The 17,226-nt window shown below is 38.7% G+C and overlaps 1 protein-coding gene and 1 non-coding gene across 2 annotated transcripts in view; both read left to right on the top strand.

Annotated features, from left to right (window-relative positions):
* EIF3A (eukaryotic translation initiation factor 3 subunit A) overlaps nt 1-17,226 on the top strand; it is a 29,293-nt gene that overhangs the window by 4,071 nt on the left and 7,996 nt on the right. Inside the window, exons 3-18 of the mRNA XM_054637091.2 lie at nt 101-237; nt 2,069-2,232; nt 3,272-3,471; nt 4,067-4,275; nt 4,753-4,924; nt 5,868-5,972; nt 6,744-6,842; nt 7,522-7,638; nt 8,009-8,194; nt 10,308-10,655; nt 10,889-10,993; nt 12,755-12,868; nt 13,144-13,266; nt 13,981-14,134; nt 15,060-15,244; nt 16,962-17,050. Of these exons, the coding sequence (XP_054493066.2) occupies nt 101-237; nt 2,069-2,232; nt 3,272-3,471; nt 4,067-4,275; nt 4,753-4,924; nt 5,868-5,972; nt 6,744-6,842; nt 7,522-7,638; nt 8,009-8,194; nt 10,308-10,655; nt 10,889-10,993; nt 12,755-12,868; nt 13,144-13,266; nt 13,981-14,134; nt 15,060-15,244; nt 16,962-17,050 (2,507 nt within the window). The remainder of the gene's footprint in view (nt 1-100; nt 238-2,068; nt 2,233-3,271; nt 3,472-4,066; nt 4,276-4,752; nt 4,925-5,867; nt 5,973-6,743; nt 6,843-7,521; nt 7,639-8,008; nt 8,195-10,307; nt 10,656-10,888; nt 10,994-12,754; nt 12,869-13,143; nt 13,267-13,980; nt 14,135-15,059; nt 15,245-16,961; nt 17,051-17,226) is intronic.
* Nucleotides 7,194-7,326, top strand: LOC129123503 (small nucleolar RNA SNORA19). Its single transcript, XR_008534698.1, has one exon. It is a non-coding gene; the product is annotated as a small nucleolar RNA SNORA19 (small nucleolar RNA).

Here is a 17,226-nt window from a genome sequence, read left to right on the forward strand (position 1 = left end):
TGCTTTTTAGATGTTCTTGGGTTTGTAGCAGTTACATTTTAAAAGATATGTTGCCTGTTGTGGGTGGAAACATCTTCCCATTTTTTTGCCTTTGGTGTAGGTTAACATCAAATCCTTGGAGGATGTTGTTCGAGCCTATTTAAAATTAGCTGAAGAAAAAACAGAAGCAGCTAAGGAAGAATCCCAGCAGATGGTACTGGACATAGAAGACTTGGATAACATTCAGACTCCAGAAAGGTGTGCAGCCTGTCTTTAAAATGTAGCAATTCATAGAAAGTATCCCTAATTTCAGTCGCAGAGCTGAGATAGAAATGTGGTAGACTTGAAATGGAATACTAGTGGTGTTCTAGAGATTTTATAGATGGGGATAAAGGCAGGAATTCTACATTGAATAAAAACCTGAGTAAAGAAAGTAAGCAGTAAGAAGTAGAAAATCTAGGTGCAGTGGGAATGGTTCTGGGAGTTGGGTCACCACTTTCCAGTGTCTGCTCAGATCTGCATCTGTAGTGGTTTTGGAGAGTTTATTATGGTAAACTGATCATTACTAGTTGATGTAGAAATGCTGTTAATTATATCAGACCAATGTAATTCTTGTGTGTGATAGCCTTCATTTCTTCTCTCCACATTGTGCACCTACAAACAAAAGGAAGTGTTGCTTTATACTTGCTTGGTTAAGTGATGAGATAATAGAAGAAAGAACACGATATGTACAGTCAAGAGAGAATTAATAGGATAGGTAATGGTGATAGAATGGTGATAGAAATTATAAAAAATTGGAAGAAATGACTGAATATTTGTCTTGCATAGGAATAGAGTTGTAGTAGTCAAATAATACTCAAAAACCTGCTCTGTATTACATGTTAACAGCAAAACTCTCTAGTAGAAGTTGGTTGCAAAAAAGAGAAGGTGACAGACGTGTCTTCAATAGGGGGCAGTGTCATTCATGTTATTTCAGTGCCTGAAATTGTTATAGAGGAATCCACTAATAGTTAAACAGTGAAGATTTACTGACCTCTCTTTTCCTTGTTCTCCTTTCTATAACAGAGGACTAGAGAATGGATCTTTTCAATCACACTTCTCCTCTAAACAAGCACAGTTTCCTTAGTGTTTTTTAGGTCCTGTTTTCTAGACTTCTCATGCTTTTTTGCTGGATTCACCTCTTGATCTGTTAGAGAAAGCACTGGTGATGTGTCGTGTTTAATAGTTTATGTAGTAGCCAAGGATGACAATTAGAGCTGCAAATGGTGTAGTAGAAAAGATACAAGAGTTGAGATTTTATATTAAAAACAGTTCAAAAAGAATTTTCAAAATGAAGGCTTAGGGAAGATGTTTTTTTGTGAGTTAAACATGTTGAATGGATTGTTTAGCAGAAAGGGATCATATGGGACATAGCACTGAATTGGTCTCAGTGTCTTGGGAATGCTTTCCCCTGCCTTATATTCCTGTGGTGAGGGAAGCTCTAAATGCAAGATTATTGTATTACTTCTGATGTATTTAATAATCTTTTTCATGTCAGAATTTGTAAAGGATTTGAAATGCTAGTGTGAGTATTCTGGTTTCTGATGTGTGCAGATCGTAACACAGCATTTGTGTCACATGTCAACATGAAGTGAACTCTGGCAGCAGTGCTGGTGACTAAAAGGGAAGTGTCAGCAAGTACTAAAGTGTCTGCATTGGCACTGATACTTGACTCTAACAGAGGTACAGGACACAGCTCCCTGCTAGGAAAGGGAAGGTGAAGGTCCTGGAGTTAGTTTCCTTTGAAGGATACAAGCTTCTGATGTCTTACCTCTGGAGCTTGGACATATCAGTCATATATGCAGTGGCCAAAGTTTGAAACTTAAAACTTTGAAATAATTATCTATGTCCTTTAAAAGAAAAGGGAGCAGTCTGAGAGCAGTCTGAGGGACCAGATTGAAAATAAGCAATAGACCTTCAGCAGCAATTAGCTGTTCAGATTTTTCCAGACTCATCTTAGAACTTGGTAAGAAAAACTGATGAGAAAGAATTATAGGGAATAAACCATTTCTCTTTTTTCTCTTTCCTTACCCCACTGCCCTGACTGAAGTGTTCTTTTGAGTGCTGTGAGTGGAGAAGACACTCAGGATCGTACTGACCGCCTGCTTTTGACACCCTGGGTTAAATTTCTGTGGGAGTCCTACAGGCAGTGTTTGGATCTTCTCCGAAATAATTCTCGAGTAGAACGCCTGTACCATGACATTGCACAGCAAGGTAGGTGCAAAAGATGGAAACTTGAACTGTAATGATGTGGTGTGTCCCCCTGAAGGGGAGGGGAACATCAAGATTTGTAGATGCATGTGGTCAAAAGGAACAACAAGAATCAGAGGGTCCTTGAAAGCTTACATAGTTTTAGTAGTGAATGACACCCTTGGCATGAAAATTGGTGTGTTATAAATTGGTCTCAGTATAACCCACATAAGTGGGTTTTGGGTAAAGGGATAGGGTGGAAGAAGAGAGGGTTGAATTAAAGAGAGGGTTAGATAGAAAGAATGGGAGGGTAAAAGAGAGAAGTCGCCAGTCCTCAGTGTTGATCCAGCTGATGGGGGTGTCCTGGGGTGTACACACACCTGGGCTTGACCTTTTTATAGATGAATTTCTCACTTGTTATGCAAATCCGTTCTCCTGTTCCATCTGTTCTTCTGGACCTTTCTGGAAATGGGTTGGAGGGCTTCCAGGGTTTTGGGTGGCCTTGATCCCCCTCTACAGTCCATCCCCTCTTCTTGACCTCTTTCCTGCACTTGTGTTGTGCTTATCTCTGGAAGCCAGAACAAGGACTGGTGTTTGAGAACTATGGGATTAATGACAGGGTTTTTGTCTGTGTCATGTCCAGTCATTTGAAAGCTTCGTTTGACGTTACCATCTTTAGATGACTTGAGAATTTTTCCCCCACATTTTATAAAATGCCAAAACCTGAATTCATGCCATTCACAGGATTTTGTGTGCTCTTAGTTCAGACTAAAAGCTGGAATCACTACATAAATTAGAACATTTTTAAAGAGACTTAAAGTATTCCCTTTGCTCTTTAATCTTAATTATGTGGAAACATCTTCATCTTTTGAGGTCAAGATGAAAATGCACTGCATTGTCACTTACTCATTATGTGTGACAGATTGTATCATGTTTGAGATGTCTTTTGACTGCAAATGAAGATTTTTTAAGTGTACTGATTTACATACTTGAATCCCATTTAGAAGTACCGTGAAGTCACCATTAGTGAACATTTTCCATTTCCATCATTCCTTTTTTGCAGCTTTCAAGTTCTGCCTGCAGTACACGCGGAAAGCGGAGTTCCGCAAGCTCTGCGATAACCTGCGCATGCACCTGGGGCAGATCCAGCGGCACCACAACCAAAGCACAGCCATCAACCTCAACAACCCTGACAGCCAGTCCATGCACCTGGAGACCAGGCTGGTGCAGCTGGACAGTGCTATCAGCATGGAGCTGTGGCAGGTATGCAGCAGGGCTCCCCATCACGCTTGGTCTGCAGCCTTGCCAGAATTTTCCCCAAGCTGTTCTTGTCTCATGGTACACGCAGCAAGATGAAGAGAGGATAAGAGCTAAAGAATAAAGTCTTAATATCTAGAATACTGAATGCTTAGTCTGGTGTTCCTGCACAGCATTTCAAACCAAGCTTTGATGGTAGAACTTTGAGAGATTTTTTGTTTGGCTCCCTACCCACCTTGGTTTCTAGCTTGAAAATTGGAATGAAACAAGTTTTCAAAAATACCAACTTCTAAGCAGATAGTTAAAGTAAGTTTGTCCAAATAATTTATTAAGAAAGAAGTATTTAATTTCATGTAGCTGACAAAACTGAAGATCACAGTTTTCAGTAGTATTAAATATTTTATATTTAATATATATATAGTCTTATATATATATATATATATATTAATATTAATATATTAATTATAATATATATATAGTCTTATATATATTAATATATATATAGTCTTATAACCTATAATAAATTTACATTTTTCCTTTTTTATGATGCTGCAAAAAACTTCCTAACAATGGTGTATTTGGTTGTTTTGGGATTTTTTAGGAAGCTTTCAAAGCAGTGGAAGATATTCATGGACTATTTGCATTGTCTAAGAAGCCACCCAAACCACAGCTGATGGCAAATTACTACCACAAAGTTTCAACTGTCTTCTGGAAATCAGGAAATGCTCTTTTTCACGCATCCACCCTTCACCGCCTTTATCACTTATCAAGAGAAATGCGAAAGAATCTCACACAAGAGGAGATGCAGAGGTGGGGAAAGATATTTGCTGTGATCTTAGAATCTACTTTTAACCCCCTAGGTTCAAAAATAAACTAAATTGTACCCCAAAAGAAGCAGATGACGTGTATGGCTATGAGCAGCTCTGCCTAAATTGGCCAGTACTAATTGCCTCAAAAGAAAGCTAGAGCAAGGAGGATGTTTTACAAAGCTGCAGTGTAAGTATTTTGAACATTAGCATCACCTTAGATAAGCTTCCTTCTCTTTACTGAGAAGATATGCAAGTCAATAAATATCTGGGGGTTTGTTTTCTTTTTCTCTTTTGAGTGGTGGTGTTTTCCTCACAAGATTTCACTGTTTCCTCTCATGCTATATTTGGTGTCTCCTCTGTTATTTCTGGTGTTTTTACACAGTTTTGCATCATGGATGCTCCCCATTCCTCTCTTGACCTGGTACATACATGAACAGGAATTCCTAAGTGTTCTCTTGCACTTCTGCTCTTTCACCAGGATGTCCACTCGAGTCCTTTTGGCAACGCTGTCCATTCCAATAACTCCAGAGAGAACTGACATTGCTCGTCTCCTGGACATGGATGGAATCATTGTGGAGAAGCAGCGGCGCCTGGCCACCCTGCTGGGGCTGCAGGCGCCCCCTACCCGGGCCAGCCTCATCAATGACATGGTGGGCACTAGGGCTCAGCTCAGCAGCTCTTTAGTGCTGAGTCCTGCTCCTTCTAGAGCACTCTGCTTAGCTGTGGGACAGCAATTTTATAGCTAAAACAGCTGTGTGGGTAATTGGAACTTAATTGCAGATTCACAAGGAGTGTTTGGAAATGGCAGTGGTAATGAACACTTGTGTGCAATTCAGTGGAGTCTTTAAATAGTGATTAGAAACACTGAGGGGTCTGAAACATGTTGTGATCTAGAACTTTGGGGTTTTTTTCCAACTCTGAAGTGTGTAATTAACTGAACCAAGTGCTTATTTTTCTGTTTTAAATGTATTTTGGATAAGCACAGGCCAGATGTCAAATGTTGGATCTAAGTGATTATGAAAACTTCATTGTGTTTAATTTGAAGGGATGTTAGATTTATCTTTTTTCAGACCTCCCCCAATGCTCATAAATAAATTAGACATTAAGTAATGGGTATTTTCAGAGAATGTTTGGATTTCTTGCAGTCATTTGCACTCATATCTAAAATTTAGGTTCAAAGCTCATTTTACAATTTGAACTTATTCCTCTTGCACCACCTCTCCAGTCTGCCTCAAACCCACAATTTAAGGCTTCAGAAATTTAATAATGAACAGAGATGTGTGGTTTTAGTTTGGATGTGGGCCTGTGTTTGTGTAGTAGGCTTGTGTCTTAGAAATGGCTGAGGGTGGCACTCTAGTCTGTTTAGATTGCTTGTTTTTTGTCTACTTTCCCGTTTTTAACTACATTTAATTGATGTAGTGTAGAATTACTGTCACTGCAGTTAAGAATGTAATGAAAAATACCTAGTTTCCTGTTTTAAAAACTACATCTGTTTCCTGTTTAACTTGTTAAATATGAAATTCTTAAAGCATTAACTATTGGTTAATACTATATTTATGTTGGGATCTTTGGATTTTTTTTTGTTGACTGTAGGTCAGGTTTAATGTAGTGCAATATGTTGTCCCAGAAGTGAAAGAACTTTACAATTGGCTTGAAGTAGACTTTCACCCCCTCAAGTTGAGTGCCCGTGTCAGCAAGGTAAGGTTTTTGTAGCTCTGTGTGTGTAGTAATTGGTCTTGACTAATAGTCTGTTATTTCAGTATTGATTTGTGGTAAATATCAACCACCTTTTTCTATTGCCTGGTTTTTCAATAGTAGCCTTGATTTGGTGAAGTTCCATTACCATGACATGTGCATGGCATGTGCACATGATACTGAAATAGAATGAAAATTCACTCAGGTCTTTTGGGTGCTATTCACAGGGCTCCATGAAGGTGCAGAGTTTTGGGAATGTGTCAGAAGGTTTTGTTGGTGGAGATGATACTGAGTTAATTTTGTTTAAAGGTTCAAAATAAGAATACTGTGTGCACACGTGGGCATATGCTGGCAAGTGGGTTGTGTGCTAAGTGGAAAGATGAACCAATGACTGGTTTTACTATTAAAAGGTAGAGTGTTGGGAGTTAGAATAATGTGAGAGCTGTTGATTAGATTAGTGTAAATTCTGCAGTTGATGTAGCACATCATGTTCTTTTTCTTTGATAGTGGGAACAAAGATATTTGAGGTGCTAAAAAGAACTTGAAGGTAAATTAGCAGTGTGGTAAATGTTGCCAGTACTGTCAGTCGCCTTCATACAAAAACTGTCAGCTCTCCTTTGTAACTGTAAGTGTTCTGATCAAAGGATGCCCTTCAGTAAAACAGTATCTGGACAGAAGTGCTCTTGTTTTAAGAGTGTAAACCAGAAATGTTACTTTAATGGTGAAGTTTGTACAGGTCAATGCAGATAGAGTAACTTTTCAGACTTTTGATAGGTTCTGAACTGGGTGAAGGACCAAGCTGAGAAGGAACCTGAGCTGCAGCTGTACATTCCTCACCTGCAAAACAACACCATCCTTCGCCTTCTGCAGCAGGTATGAGTAAAGATAGTGTATGTTCCTAATATACATAAGCTAGATAGAATATGCTTTGGAGGAAGATTAAGTTGAAAACTTTAATGCTGAAATAATTTTTCTTTCTATCAAATAGAAGACTGATTTTCAAATACATTTTTCTAATATATAACCCATATCTTCAGTTGGTGCATAGTTTAAATACAACTATAGTAGATATACTTGATAGTGGGGTACAGTGGTGTAGTTTCTTCTCTAGACTTTCATCATTACTTCTCTTTGGAGTAAGGTCGGGGAGGGAAGTTTTTCACTTTGATTTTTAGTTTCTTTTTTTTTTTAAATTGTATTTGTATCTAAGTTTTTTTTTATAAAATGCACATTTCATTGACCTGCTTTCATTGCCAGTGATGAGCAGTGTTATTTCTGGTGTGCTAAAGAAATAGTTGAAGGCTAATTAGCAGCATAGCTGGATGTAGTTACTGCTGCCAGTCTCCTTCATACAAAGCAGCCATTCAGGAATGGGGTTTAATCTGAATACAGTACAGAAATAGAATCCTCAAACAGTATTTGCAACTGCATTCATATGTATACGTTCATTTATTGACAATTAAGCGAGTTAACTTTAAGGCCTCTACAACAACTTCTACTTCTGATTTCTTTTTATTGAGGAAAAATACTTGATGTTTCTGTTCACATTCAGGTGGCCCAGATTTATCAAAGCATTGAGTTTGCTCGTCTGTGCACCCTGGTTCCCTTTGTGGATGCTTTCCAGCTGGAGCGTTGTATCGTGGATGCAGCCAGGCATTGTGACCTACAGGTGAGGGCTGTACAAAGACTGTGTCAGTCATGTCTGGGGTCATGTGTATTGCATGTGGTAAAAAGGAACTGCTTGACAGTGTGGAGGAAGAGACAAGAGTGATTTGTCTTTCAGTGCTCATTTCCTTGAGTCATTGAAAGTTCAGTCTCTTCCAGTGGTTCTGGTTTTGTTCTTGTTTGGGGTTTTTTTTTTTTCTAAACCATAGAAATAAACCTTTATTGACAGTGCTATTTTTCTCCTACTAATTTTTTTAAAGTTATTTCTGCTTAGAGCCTCTCTTGACTCACAGTGGTCATAGGCAGAGCAACAGAGAAATTGTTCAATAAAAAATCCAATCCTTTTTCTTCCTTTTTTTTCTGTTTTTACAAAGGTTCGCCTTGATCACACAACCCGGACACTGAGTTTTGGTTCAGATTTGAATTACTGTACTAGAGAGGATGCTCCCCTGGGCCCTCAGCTGCAGAGCATGCCTTCTGAGCAGATCAGAAACCAGCTGACTGCCATGTCCTCAGCTCTGGCTAAGGCTCTTGCCGTCATTAAGCCTCCTCACTTAATGGTAAGTCGTTTAAAGTCTTAGGAGAACGTTGACAAAGCTTATATTTTAATGAATGTGTTTTCTCAGATTAGGCATTTTACTTTCCTTTTTTTCAGCTTAGTGGTAATCAGTTTTTTGTGCTTTTAAAGAAGTCATTCTTAAAAGCACTCAGCTAGTTAGTTTCTGGTCATAACCAAAATATGACAATATGTACACAAGAGGCCTGAATTTAAAGTTTCCAGTCTTGCAAATACCAGGTCTAGGATATAACAAATAATAACTGTCCCATATGTGAGCCTACAGAACTAGGATTTGTTTAAAGTTTTGTATGCATTTTTGAAAATCCAAGAGCCTGCTTCATTTATTCTTCCTGGAGAAACTGCTGTTTTGAAAAACCTGGAATGCAGCTTTATAGAGCAAAAACATCCCACAGCTTAAGAACTGACCTGTCTTTGTCACTTCTTTTCCTCCTCCCTGGGGCTCTTGGCTTCAAGGTCAGACTCATATTTCAGGTTTTCCAGAGCTCTGTAACAACGAGGTGTAAATCAGTCTCAAATTTCCAGCATGCTTTCTTCATGGCAAATTAAACCTTCACTTCTTTCACTAGAACACTGGTAATTTTTTCATTTGTTTCAGGTTTATGAAAGATTCCATAGCTGACACTTAAGATATTTGTTGCATAGGCAAAAAAGGCTGATAGCAACATGTCTATGTTAGATTCTCTACAGATTGAAATACTAAGTAATATTCTTAAAATCTAAATGCAGAACATAGAACTGTATCACGGCACCCAATGCTCACTTTGTTTTATGTTAGCTTGACCATACATTAGTGTTTAAGATAAAAATATTTTTATATAGGTTTTCCCTTAAAAATATTTGATTTGTGATGAGTGTTAGATTGTTATTTTGAAAGAAAAAACATGTTTTAACTATACATCCATTGATAGAAATGGCAGTCAGTCTTGCACTTGACATCTTAGTACAGTTAGTAGCTGAATAAGACATAAATCCTCCTCATTTAACCCATTAGTGGTCATTACACTTGTATAATTGGAGAACAGTATCAAGGTTAATATCAATCTGTGTGGTTAGAGAAGCTGCAGAACAAGTTGATATCCTTTTTTCCTTCACTATTCAGGTCAAAACCTTCCATTTTTGTCAGTTGCTTAAAAGCTTTTAATTTGTCGTGTTTCTAATAATTCACAAAACCATTAAATTTGTCTAAAGCTTTTTACTTTGGTGTTTCTGGCCCCTCCATTTAGCTTTCAATGCATTCAGATCTGCAGCAAAGTATGGATGTTTCAGTGTTTTTGCTGAGTGCCCTAGAAGTGACAGGTTACTAAAAATATCCCTGTGGGTGCTCACATTTCAGGAGTAGCACGGCTGGGGGAGTGTGGGAGCTGATTTGGGCTGCAGTGTTTGGCTGGACTCATGGAAATGGGCAGCTCCCTGAGCAGGCACACTGACACCTCCTTGTGTGTACAGCATGAATGTCCACAAAGAACTGTAGGGGTGCTCTGGGCAATGCTGGGGGGTGGGAAGGCTGCTTAAAGAGCAGTCTGTGTCCTAGTGTCTAGAATCCTAGTGTTTTTTGTAAGGTAATGAAAATGCTTTTAAATACAATGTTTAAGTTGTCGATGTACTTTTGTATCATCTCACAAATAGTGTTATGTTTTAATTAGGATACATTTTTCTTCTGTTGGTGTGTTTGGAAAATAACAAAATTGAAAAGAACAGCTTTGTGGTGATATGCTTGTAAACACATACAGAGACAAACAAGATTGGCCCACGCATGCATTCCAGTCAGAGATTTCAATATCAATAACATCTGGGTGTACAATATTTTTGGACAGGAAAAGTAAAACTGTCGTACCCAAGCTATGTTGCAGAATATTGTGTTTTACAGACAACTTTCTCCATGTGCACTTGATTCTGGGCAGTTGGCACTGCCTTGGATGCCACTTGGATGAGTGGTTAGATTTACCACTACAGCTGTACTTCCATTCATTTGGCAAGTTGGGAGGATAGAATTAATTAACTTTGCATTTTTCCTTGAGAAGCACTTGTTTTGCTTACTGCCTTTTTAAAGAGGGATTGTTTACATCCTTGTCTTATTCTCAATTTCAATCCAGCAAGAGAAGGAAGAACAGCATCAGCTGGCAGTCACTGCCTTCCTGAAAAATTCCAGGAAGGAGCACCAGCGTATCCTTGCACGCCGTCAGACCATAGAGGAGAGAAAGGAGCGCCTGGAAAGTTTGAACATCCAGCGAGAAAAGGAGGAGCTGGAGCAAAGGGAAGCAGAACTGCAGAAAGTGAGGAAAGCTGAGGAGGAGAGGCTGCGCCAGGAGGCAAAGGAGAGGGAGAAGGAGAGGATCCTGCAGGAGCATGAGCAGATCAAAAAGAAAACTGTTCGGGAGCGCTTGGAGCAGATCAAGAAGACTGAACTGGGAGCCAAAGCATTTAAAGATATTGATATTGAGGTAGGGGATTTATTGTTGCAGTGGGGAGTTATTTTGTTATTTCAGTGTTACATTGCTGGGCTGCCTGAGTTTCATAGGTTTGTACTGCAACTGGTCTTGTAGTCTCTCTTAAAAATGAGACAATTAACTTTAGTTCTGGGTTTGGATGGGACCTTTTTTACTTGGGGGAATAAAGACTACCTTTTGTGGGAGTTTTGTCTCCTTTTTGTATTGATAATTTTACTTGGTTGTAGGATCTTGAAGAATTGGATCCTGACTTTATTATGGCTAAACAAGTGGAACAACTGGAAAAAGAAAAGAAGGAACTTCAGGAACGACTGAAAAATCAGGAGAAAAAGGTACAAAGTAGGAAGGGTAAAAATGTCCATAAAATTTTTTAGTGAATGTGATCTGTGTTGATACATATATGTGCATACACACACACACATATATATATATATAATAGTGGTGTTGGAAATGTTTGAAACTAAAGAAAGGTAAATGTATTATATACCAATTGGGTCTCTGATTTCAGTGCAAAATTTAATGTTCTGATTATTGGAGTTAATTTGAACAAGGACCCTTAAGCTGGATGTGAACTGAGTCTTAGTTGGGAAGACTTGTAATTAAAAAATGTTCAGAACAGATTAAATGTTCAGAGGAGAGGCCGTGACAGAGAAGCGAAATGAATTAACGGTGTTAGTCCTCACTGAAAGAAACTCCACTGCTGGAGCCCTCCTATATGATAGAAAAGGATCTGTCTGAAACGTGGGTAGCTATAAAAGTGTGAGAAATGTGTAGTAATAAATAGAAACAGATGACCTGAGCAAGGTGAAACTCAGCCAGGGCTTCCTGCTCTATTCAGGAATGAAACAGGGGTTCTGTGGTACAGTTGGTGACTTGGGTCACTTAAAATTGGTTTGAAGAAAAATGGCTAGTAGGAAGTGGAAGGTTAGTTAAAAAGGTTCTAGTGAGGACCTTTGACACTGCAGGTCTGTAAAGCTGTTCCCTGCACTGGACAGAAGAGCAGAAAATACATTACCAGTGGAATTAGTGGTCACCTGAGTGAATATGATCTACCTGAGAAAGTCAGCACAGCTTCTGTAAAAGGAATGTTAGCAAGGGCTTCCTCTTACAGTTCTCTGAAGCTGTCAAAGCAAATATATGACTAAGGCTGATCTGATGGGTGCAACTAAGTTGGATTTCAAAGAAAAGCTTATTCCAAAGCTCTTCACAAAAAAACCCAACTTAGTAGCGTGACAAAAGGAAGTCTTTGAATTATATTCTGGTTAGATAGATTTAAAACTTTATATAGGGAAAACTGGGGAAAGAATTCCTCAGTCTTTGGCTTTCCATAGTAAATGATGGGCTTCAAACTTAACATTCTTTGCCAGCAGTGAGAACTTGGTTCTTCTGCATTTTGAGCAGTGTCTGCAGTTCTGGTCTCTTATGTCTAAAAGGATGTGGCTGAACTGGAAGTTTGACAAGAGGCCAACAAGAATTATCAATGATGCAAATTGACTTCTGTGAGGGGATTGTCTTTGTAAAATAGTACCCCTCTGTCTGACAGATTTCTAGAGAGAGGATGTGGTGCCAGTCTGTAAGAGTGTACCTGTTGTAAGAGCTGCTGGTGGGAGCAATTGTTCTTGCACTGCCTGCAAGGGGTAGTGGAGTGAGAAGCATCAAATGAAGCCAGCAGGAGCAGTGTTCAGAGCTGTTTGTAGGTAGAAGTTTGATCTTCATGCTGTGAGCCACAGACATGCGGGAGTTCTTTCCAAAGTCCATTGTTGTATATGAAAAGCTTTGAGCTCAGGACAAGAGAGGAAATCCACTGTTTAAAATATAAAAATACTTTCAACACAGAAAATGCTGGGAGCTGAAAATGGATGATGCTGAGAGAGAATTATGATGTGCCTGTCTCCATTCCTGCATCCTTGCCTGGGAGTACACTTAGTTAGTTGCCAGTGGTAGAGGGAGGTTCTTGGTTAGGCTGACCTTAGATGGTCCAGTGTGGTTGTTGCTATTTTGCCATAATATATCAGCTGTATTGGAGAAGTCTCCAGAAATCAGGGGTTTATGTGTGCACTGTGTCACACTAAAGATGTGTTACCTTTACTCAGATTGACTACTTTGAAAGAGCGAAGCGCTTGGAAGAAATTCCTTTAATAAAGACTGCCTATGAGGAACAGAGAGTGCATGATATGGAGCTGTGGGAGCAACAGGAAGAAGAGAGGGTAAGAATTTTTTGTTCAGTTGATAAAGTGCATTAGCAATGCATGAAAAATAGTGGGGTTTGCACTGTTTTCTTTTTCCAAAAAAGAAAGAAAGATTAAAATCTTTACACAAGTTCACAAAATTGTTAGCTTTGTGCTTTCACTGTTTTAGTGGACAGTAATTTCTTCTGTCTTTGCTTTGAAAGGGAAAGAAAAAAATTTCACTTTCTAGTGGCTGGGGTAGATTGAATCCAAATGTATAGTGAAGTTATACTTTGTATATTTTCTGTTTTCAGATCACCACCCTGCAGCTGGAGCGTGAGAAAGCCCTTGAGCACAAGAGCAGACTCTCCAGGATGTTGGAGGATAGAGATTTATTTGAAGCCAGGCTCAAGGCATCACGACGAACAGTGTATGAGGTACGTGAGATGTGGCATTGCTAACACTCTTAAAGTGGAGAACTAAAACTGATTCTTCATCAAACTAGAAACAAATTAGTATTTAAAATGGTTCAGAACTGTGGAATTGCTTATTGTCTGCTTTGACTTTTAAATTAAATTTCTTGCACCTGTTCCTAGGTAGTATCACTTAAAATTTTTGACAGTTTTTGGAATAGCTAATATGGAAAATAAAAGAGAAGCTAAACTGTTTATTTCATTACAGGTATTAGTAAGGGATCACTGGATGTCATATAGGCAGGCAGCTGTATCTGCCTGTTTATAGCTTTGAGTATTTGGGTATGTTGCAGTAAAATCTGGCTTTACCCAAAGAAAAGCAGAAGAGGTGTTATGTTGATATAAATTAGTAACTGCATATTATTCTTTGCAATAATATTTGGGTAGTACGCTTTAGGTATAGATAAATTATTATTTAGGCAATTCCTTTCTGAAAAAGCAGATAAAGGACTAATACTGTACATGATGATTTGATTGTTTCTTTCTTCTACACTGGACTATATTCTTTTATACAAAATACAGAAGAGTTTGGCTTGCCAAACAGGTCATTTTTCAGTGGAACAAAATTAACGTTGCAGTTGTTTTGAGTCTCTGTGTAACTTTATTTAACAATTGTGTAACTGCCTGGCTGTCAGACATTAGAGTGTGGTGTTCTGAGGTGTCTTGTTGGTATTTCAGGATAAACTCAAGCAGTTCCAGGAGCGGTTGGCGGAGGAGCGGCGGAACCGTCTAGAGGAACGCAAGAAGCAGCGCAAAGAGGAGAGACGGATCACTTACTACAGGGAGAAGGAGGAGGAGGAGCAAAGGCTACGGGAGGAGCAGCTGCTTAAAGGTGGGATTGAGAATCCTTCATCCTTTGCATCCTTGAGCCTTCCCATTTTGTAACACAGCTAGTGTCTGGCTTTCCTGTTTCATGAGTTTGGAGGAAGTCTTTTCAAATTCCAGTTGTTGCACCTTCCTTGCTTACCTGTGCAGCACAGAAGGAAGATAAAGCTTTTTAGATCCTAGACATGAGTGAAGGAGGAGATAAAGTAAGGGAGGCTAATGAAAAAATGAGTCTTTGATTTTAGCCTATAGTTGGAGTTCTGGTGACTTGTTTGTGCACATCTTAAAGAACATTGGTATCAGATCAAGAACTCCAAAATTGTAAATGACTCGCACACCTTTCCTTGTGAATTGTTGTGTCAGATAGCCCTAATAGCCTGTTTCAGGGCTTTAGAGGAGAAGAAGTAGTTGGCAAACTGCAGGATGAATTTCTGCCCTATTTGTCAATTGGAGGTTGAAGATTTTATGTATCAGAGTTCATCACAATGCAGTATTTAAAAAAAAAAAAAAACAAAACCAGAAGCAGCCATGAATATCAAATTTCTGACACTGTTAGCCGATTTTTTTGTTTGATGTGTTCTAAGGGAAGGATCCTCTACCATGTTTGAGGTAGTTGCTGATATTTTAGTTGCTACAGTTGTGGTATGTACATTGAATTAACATACAGGTACTGTAACATCTTCTTTCTTGCTAGTTGTTCCAGATGTCTCATTAATGGATGTGTCTTTTCCTATTGCTTTTGAGTTAGGCAACTTGCAGAAAACAGGCTCTGTGGTTAGCTAAACACATCATACAAAATGCTTGTATTTTTAAGTGCTTATTTTTTATAGAGTCCAAGGGGAGAGACTGTGTTGTGGAACCCTTCTGTAGATGCAGCAAGGTAATGGAATTTGTGTTGATAACAATTTCTCTGTGTGTTTGCAACTGTGCAGAGCGTGAGGAGAAGGAGCGCATCGAGCGCGAGAAGCGCGAGCAGGAGCAGCGGGAGTACCAGGAGAGGGTCAAGAAACTGGAGGAGCTGGAGAAGAAAAAACGGCAGAGAGAAATGGAGATAGAGGAAAGAGAGCGCCGCCGAGAGGAAGAGAGGAGAGGGCTGGATGACCCATTTTCAAGGAAGGTGGGTAATCCCTGCAGGTTTGTTTCTTTCTGCCTGCTCCTTCTTCAGTAGTTTATTTGAAATAAGGTGTTAGCATTGCAAAGTCATAGGTTAGTTTATTTATTTATTTCTTAAGTTATAATGTGAGTGGCTAAATGAATAATTAAATTACTGTCACTTAGTTTCAGCTCACCATCAGGATCTGGAATCTCTAGTTTAGCAATAAAGTAAAGTAAAGAAATTACTTGGAAACGAAGATATCCAAGCTGTTTAAAAACTAAATTAATAAAGACTAAAATGAATATTGGACAAAGTTTTCTTTAATACAAAAAGAAGGAAAACTATTGGAAGCAAGTGCAGTGACTCATGCAAAAGTCAGAAATTCAAGTGGATATTGAAGGAAAATTCCCCCCAGATTAAACATAAAAGTACAGTTTTGTATTTTATAAGAAATATGCAATAACATAAAACCAAGATATGTGTGCAACTTTCTCTTTACAAATATAACTTGGGTTGGGAGAACTTGTGACCCCAACCCAACAGGAAATTAAACAACAAAAGTTACTTAGAACTGTTTAATGGTTTAAAAGAATGTAATTAAATACCATAAGCCTTCTACACTCCCACTTTTTAAGAATTTACCTTTCAATAGAACTAGTTTTAAATTTCATCCCCCACAGCCTTTCTCTTTGTTTAATACATATTTCATTGAGGAACACTATGAAGATAAGTTATCAGCTTATATAAATTGTTTTGACAGTCTGTCAAGTAAATAATCATGATGGGTATTTTTCACATAAGAGGTCTCCTATCTGTGGGCACTTGATTATATGGAAAAGCTGGCCCAGGTTGTGAGAGAGATACCTGTACCACTCCAGAAATTCCATTTGCAGTTTTGGGATTCTTTGCTCACCGTTGTTATTTGGGGTCATTTCAAAAGCATTTAAGGAGACAAAGTAGTGGATATACAAGATCATGTTTAAGCCATATTGATGAATAAAAGCACTTTTCAAAGAGGGGTTTAAAACTGGAATACCCTTCTTATAAAGAGGTTGTGTGATTATGTGAAATCAGGTATTTTGGATAGTTTAGCTAAGTAGTTTTGTGTGGTGGAATTAAGGCGTAAAAATCCATTTAAATAGTTTGTCTGGCAATGGAGAGAGACATTTTAACTTTATTTAAAAAAATACAGATTGATTATTGCTCTGCCCTGCAACCTGTGTGAATCACCGATACCTCACCTCTTCTGTGCACTGAGGAATTGGGAGCAAAATTGTTCTTGCCACAGAGAGCTTTCAGTGTATTCAGTTACATTTCCTGATGAGATCAGAAAGCACAAAAGCAAATAATTACTTAAGTTCATTCCTGTTTTATAAAGGCCCAGGAAAAGTGAAACTGTTAGAACATCTCTTTTGTGTCAACAGGTAGTGGCTGTGGATGACTGTAGCTGTTCAATTATTCATACACTTCTCATAAACTTTTTAGTGTATTTTCATATATCCTACCCTGCTGGTAAAGTGTGTGGCACAAGGGGAACCATGTTTTTGTTTGAACTGCAGCAGAAACAATAAAGTCAGTTAAAACCATACTTTAGTTACTCAAACTCTTGACAGTTCTGCGTTCTGCAGTGTGACAAGTGAGTTTTTAATGACATAACATGCTTGAGAGTGAAATATATGTTGAAAATCTTTGTTTTAAACGTTCAAAGAGAATGTTCCTAATTTCTCTTGGCATGCAGGAATCTCGTTGGGGTGACAGGGAGTCAGAAAGCTCCTGGAGAAGAGGAGGGGAGCCGGAATCTGAGTGGCGTCGAGCACCAGTGGAGAGGTAATCAGGGCTTACCAAGCCCCAGTTACATTGGATCAATATAGGCTCCCATTTTGGTGCTAAAGCTGCACTAACTGAGTAGCATCTCATGCCTCTACATCTCTGAAAGTTACCTTCTGTTAAAAAGTTGCTTTGTAAGGCTCTCAGAATGAGAGAGAGGTTTTATCTTGGAACCA

Source organism: Agelaius phoeniceus, chromosome 9 (assembly GCF_051311805.1).
Source record: "Agelaius phoeniceus isolate bAgePho1 chromosome 9, bAgePho1.hap1, whole genome shotgun sequence".
Taxonomy (NCBI): Eukaryota; Metazoa; Chordata; class Aves; order Passeriformes; family Icteridae; genus Agelaius; species Agelaius phoeniceus.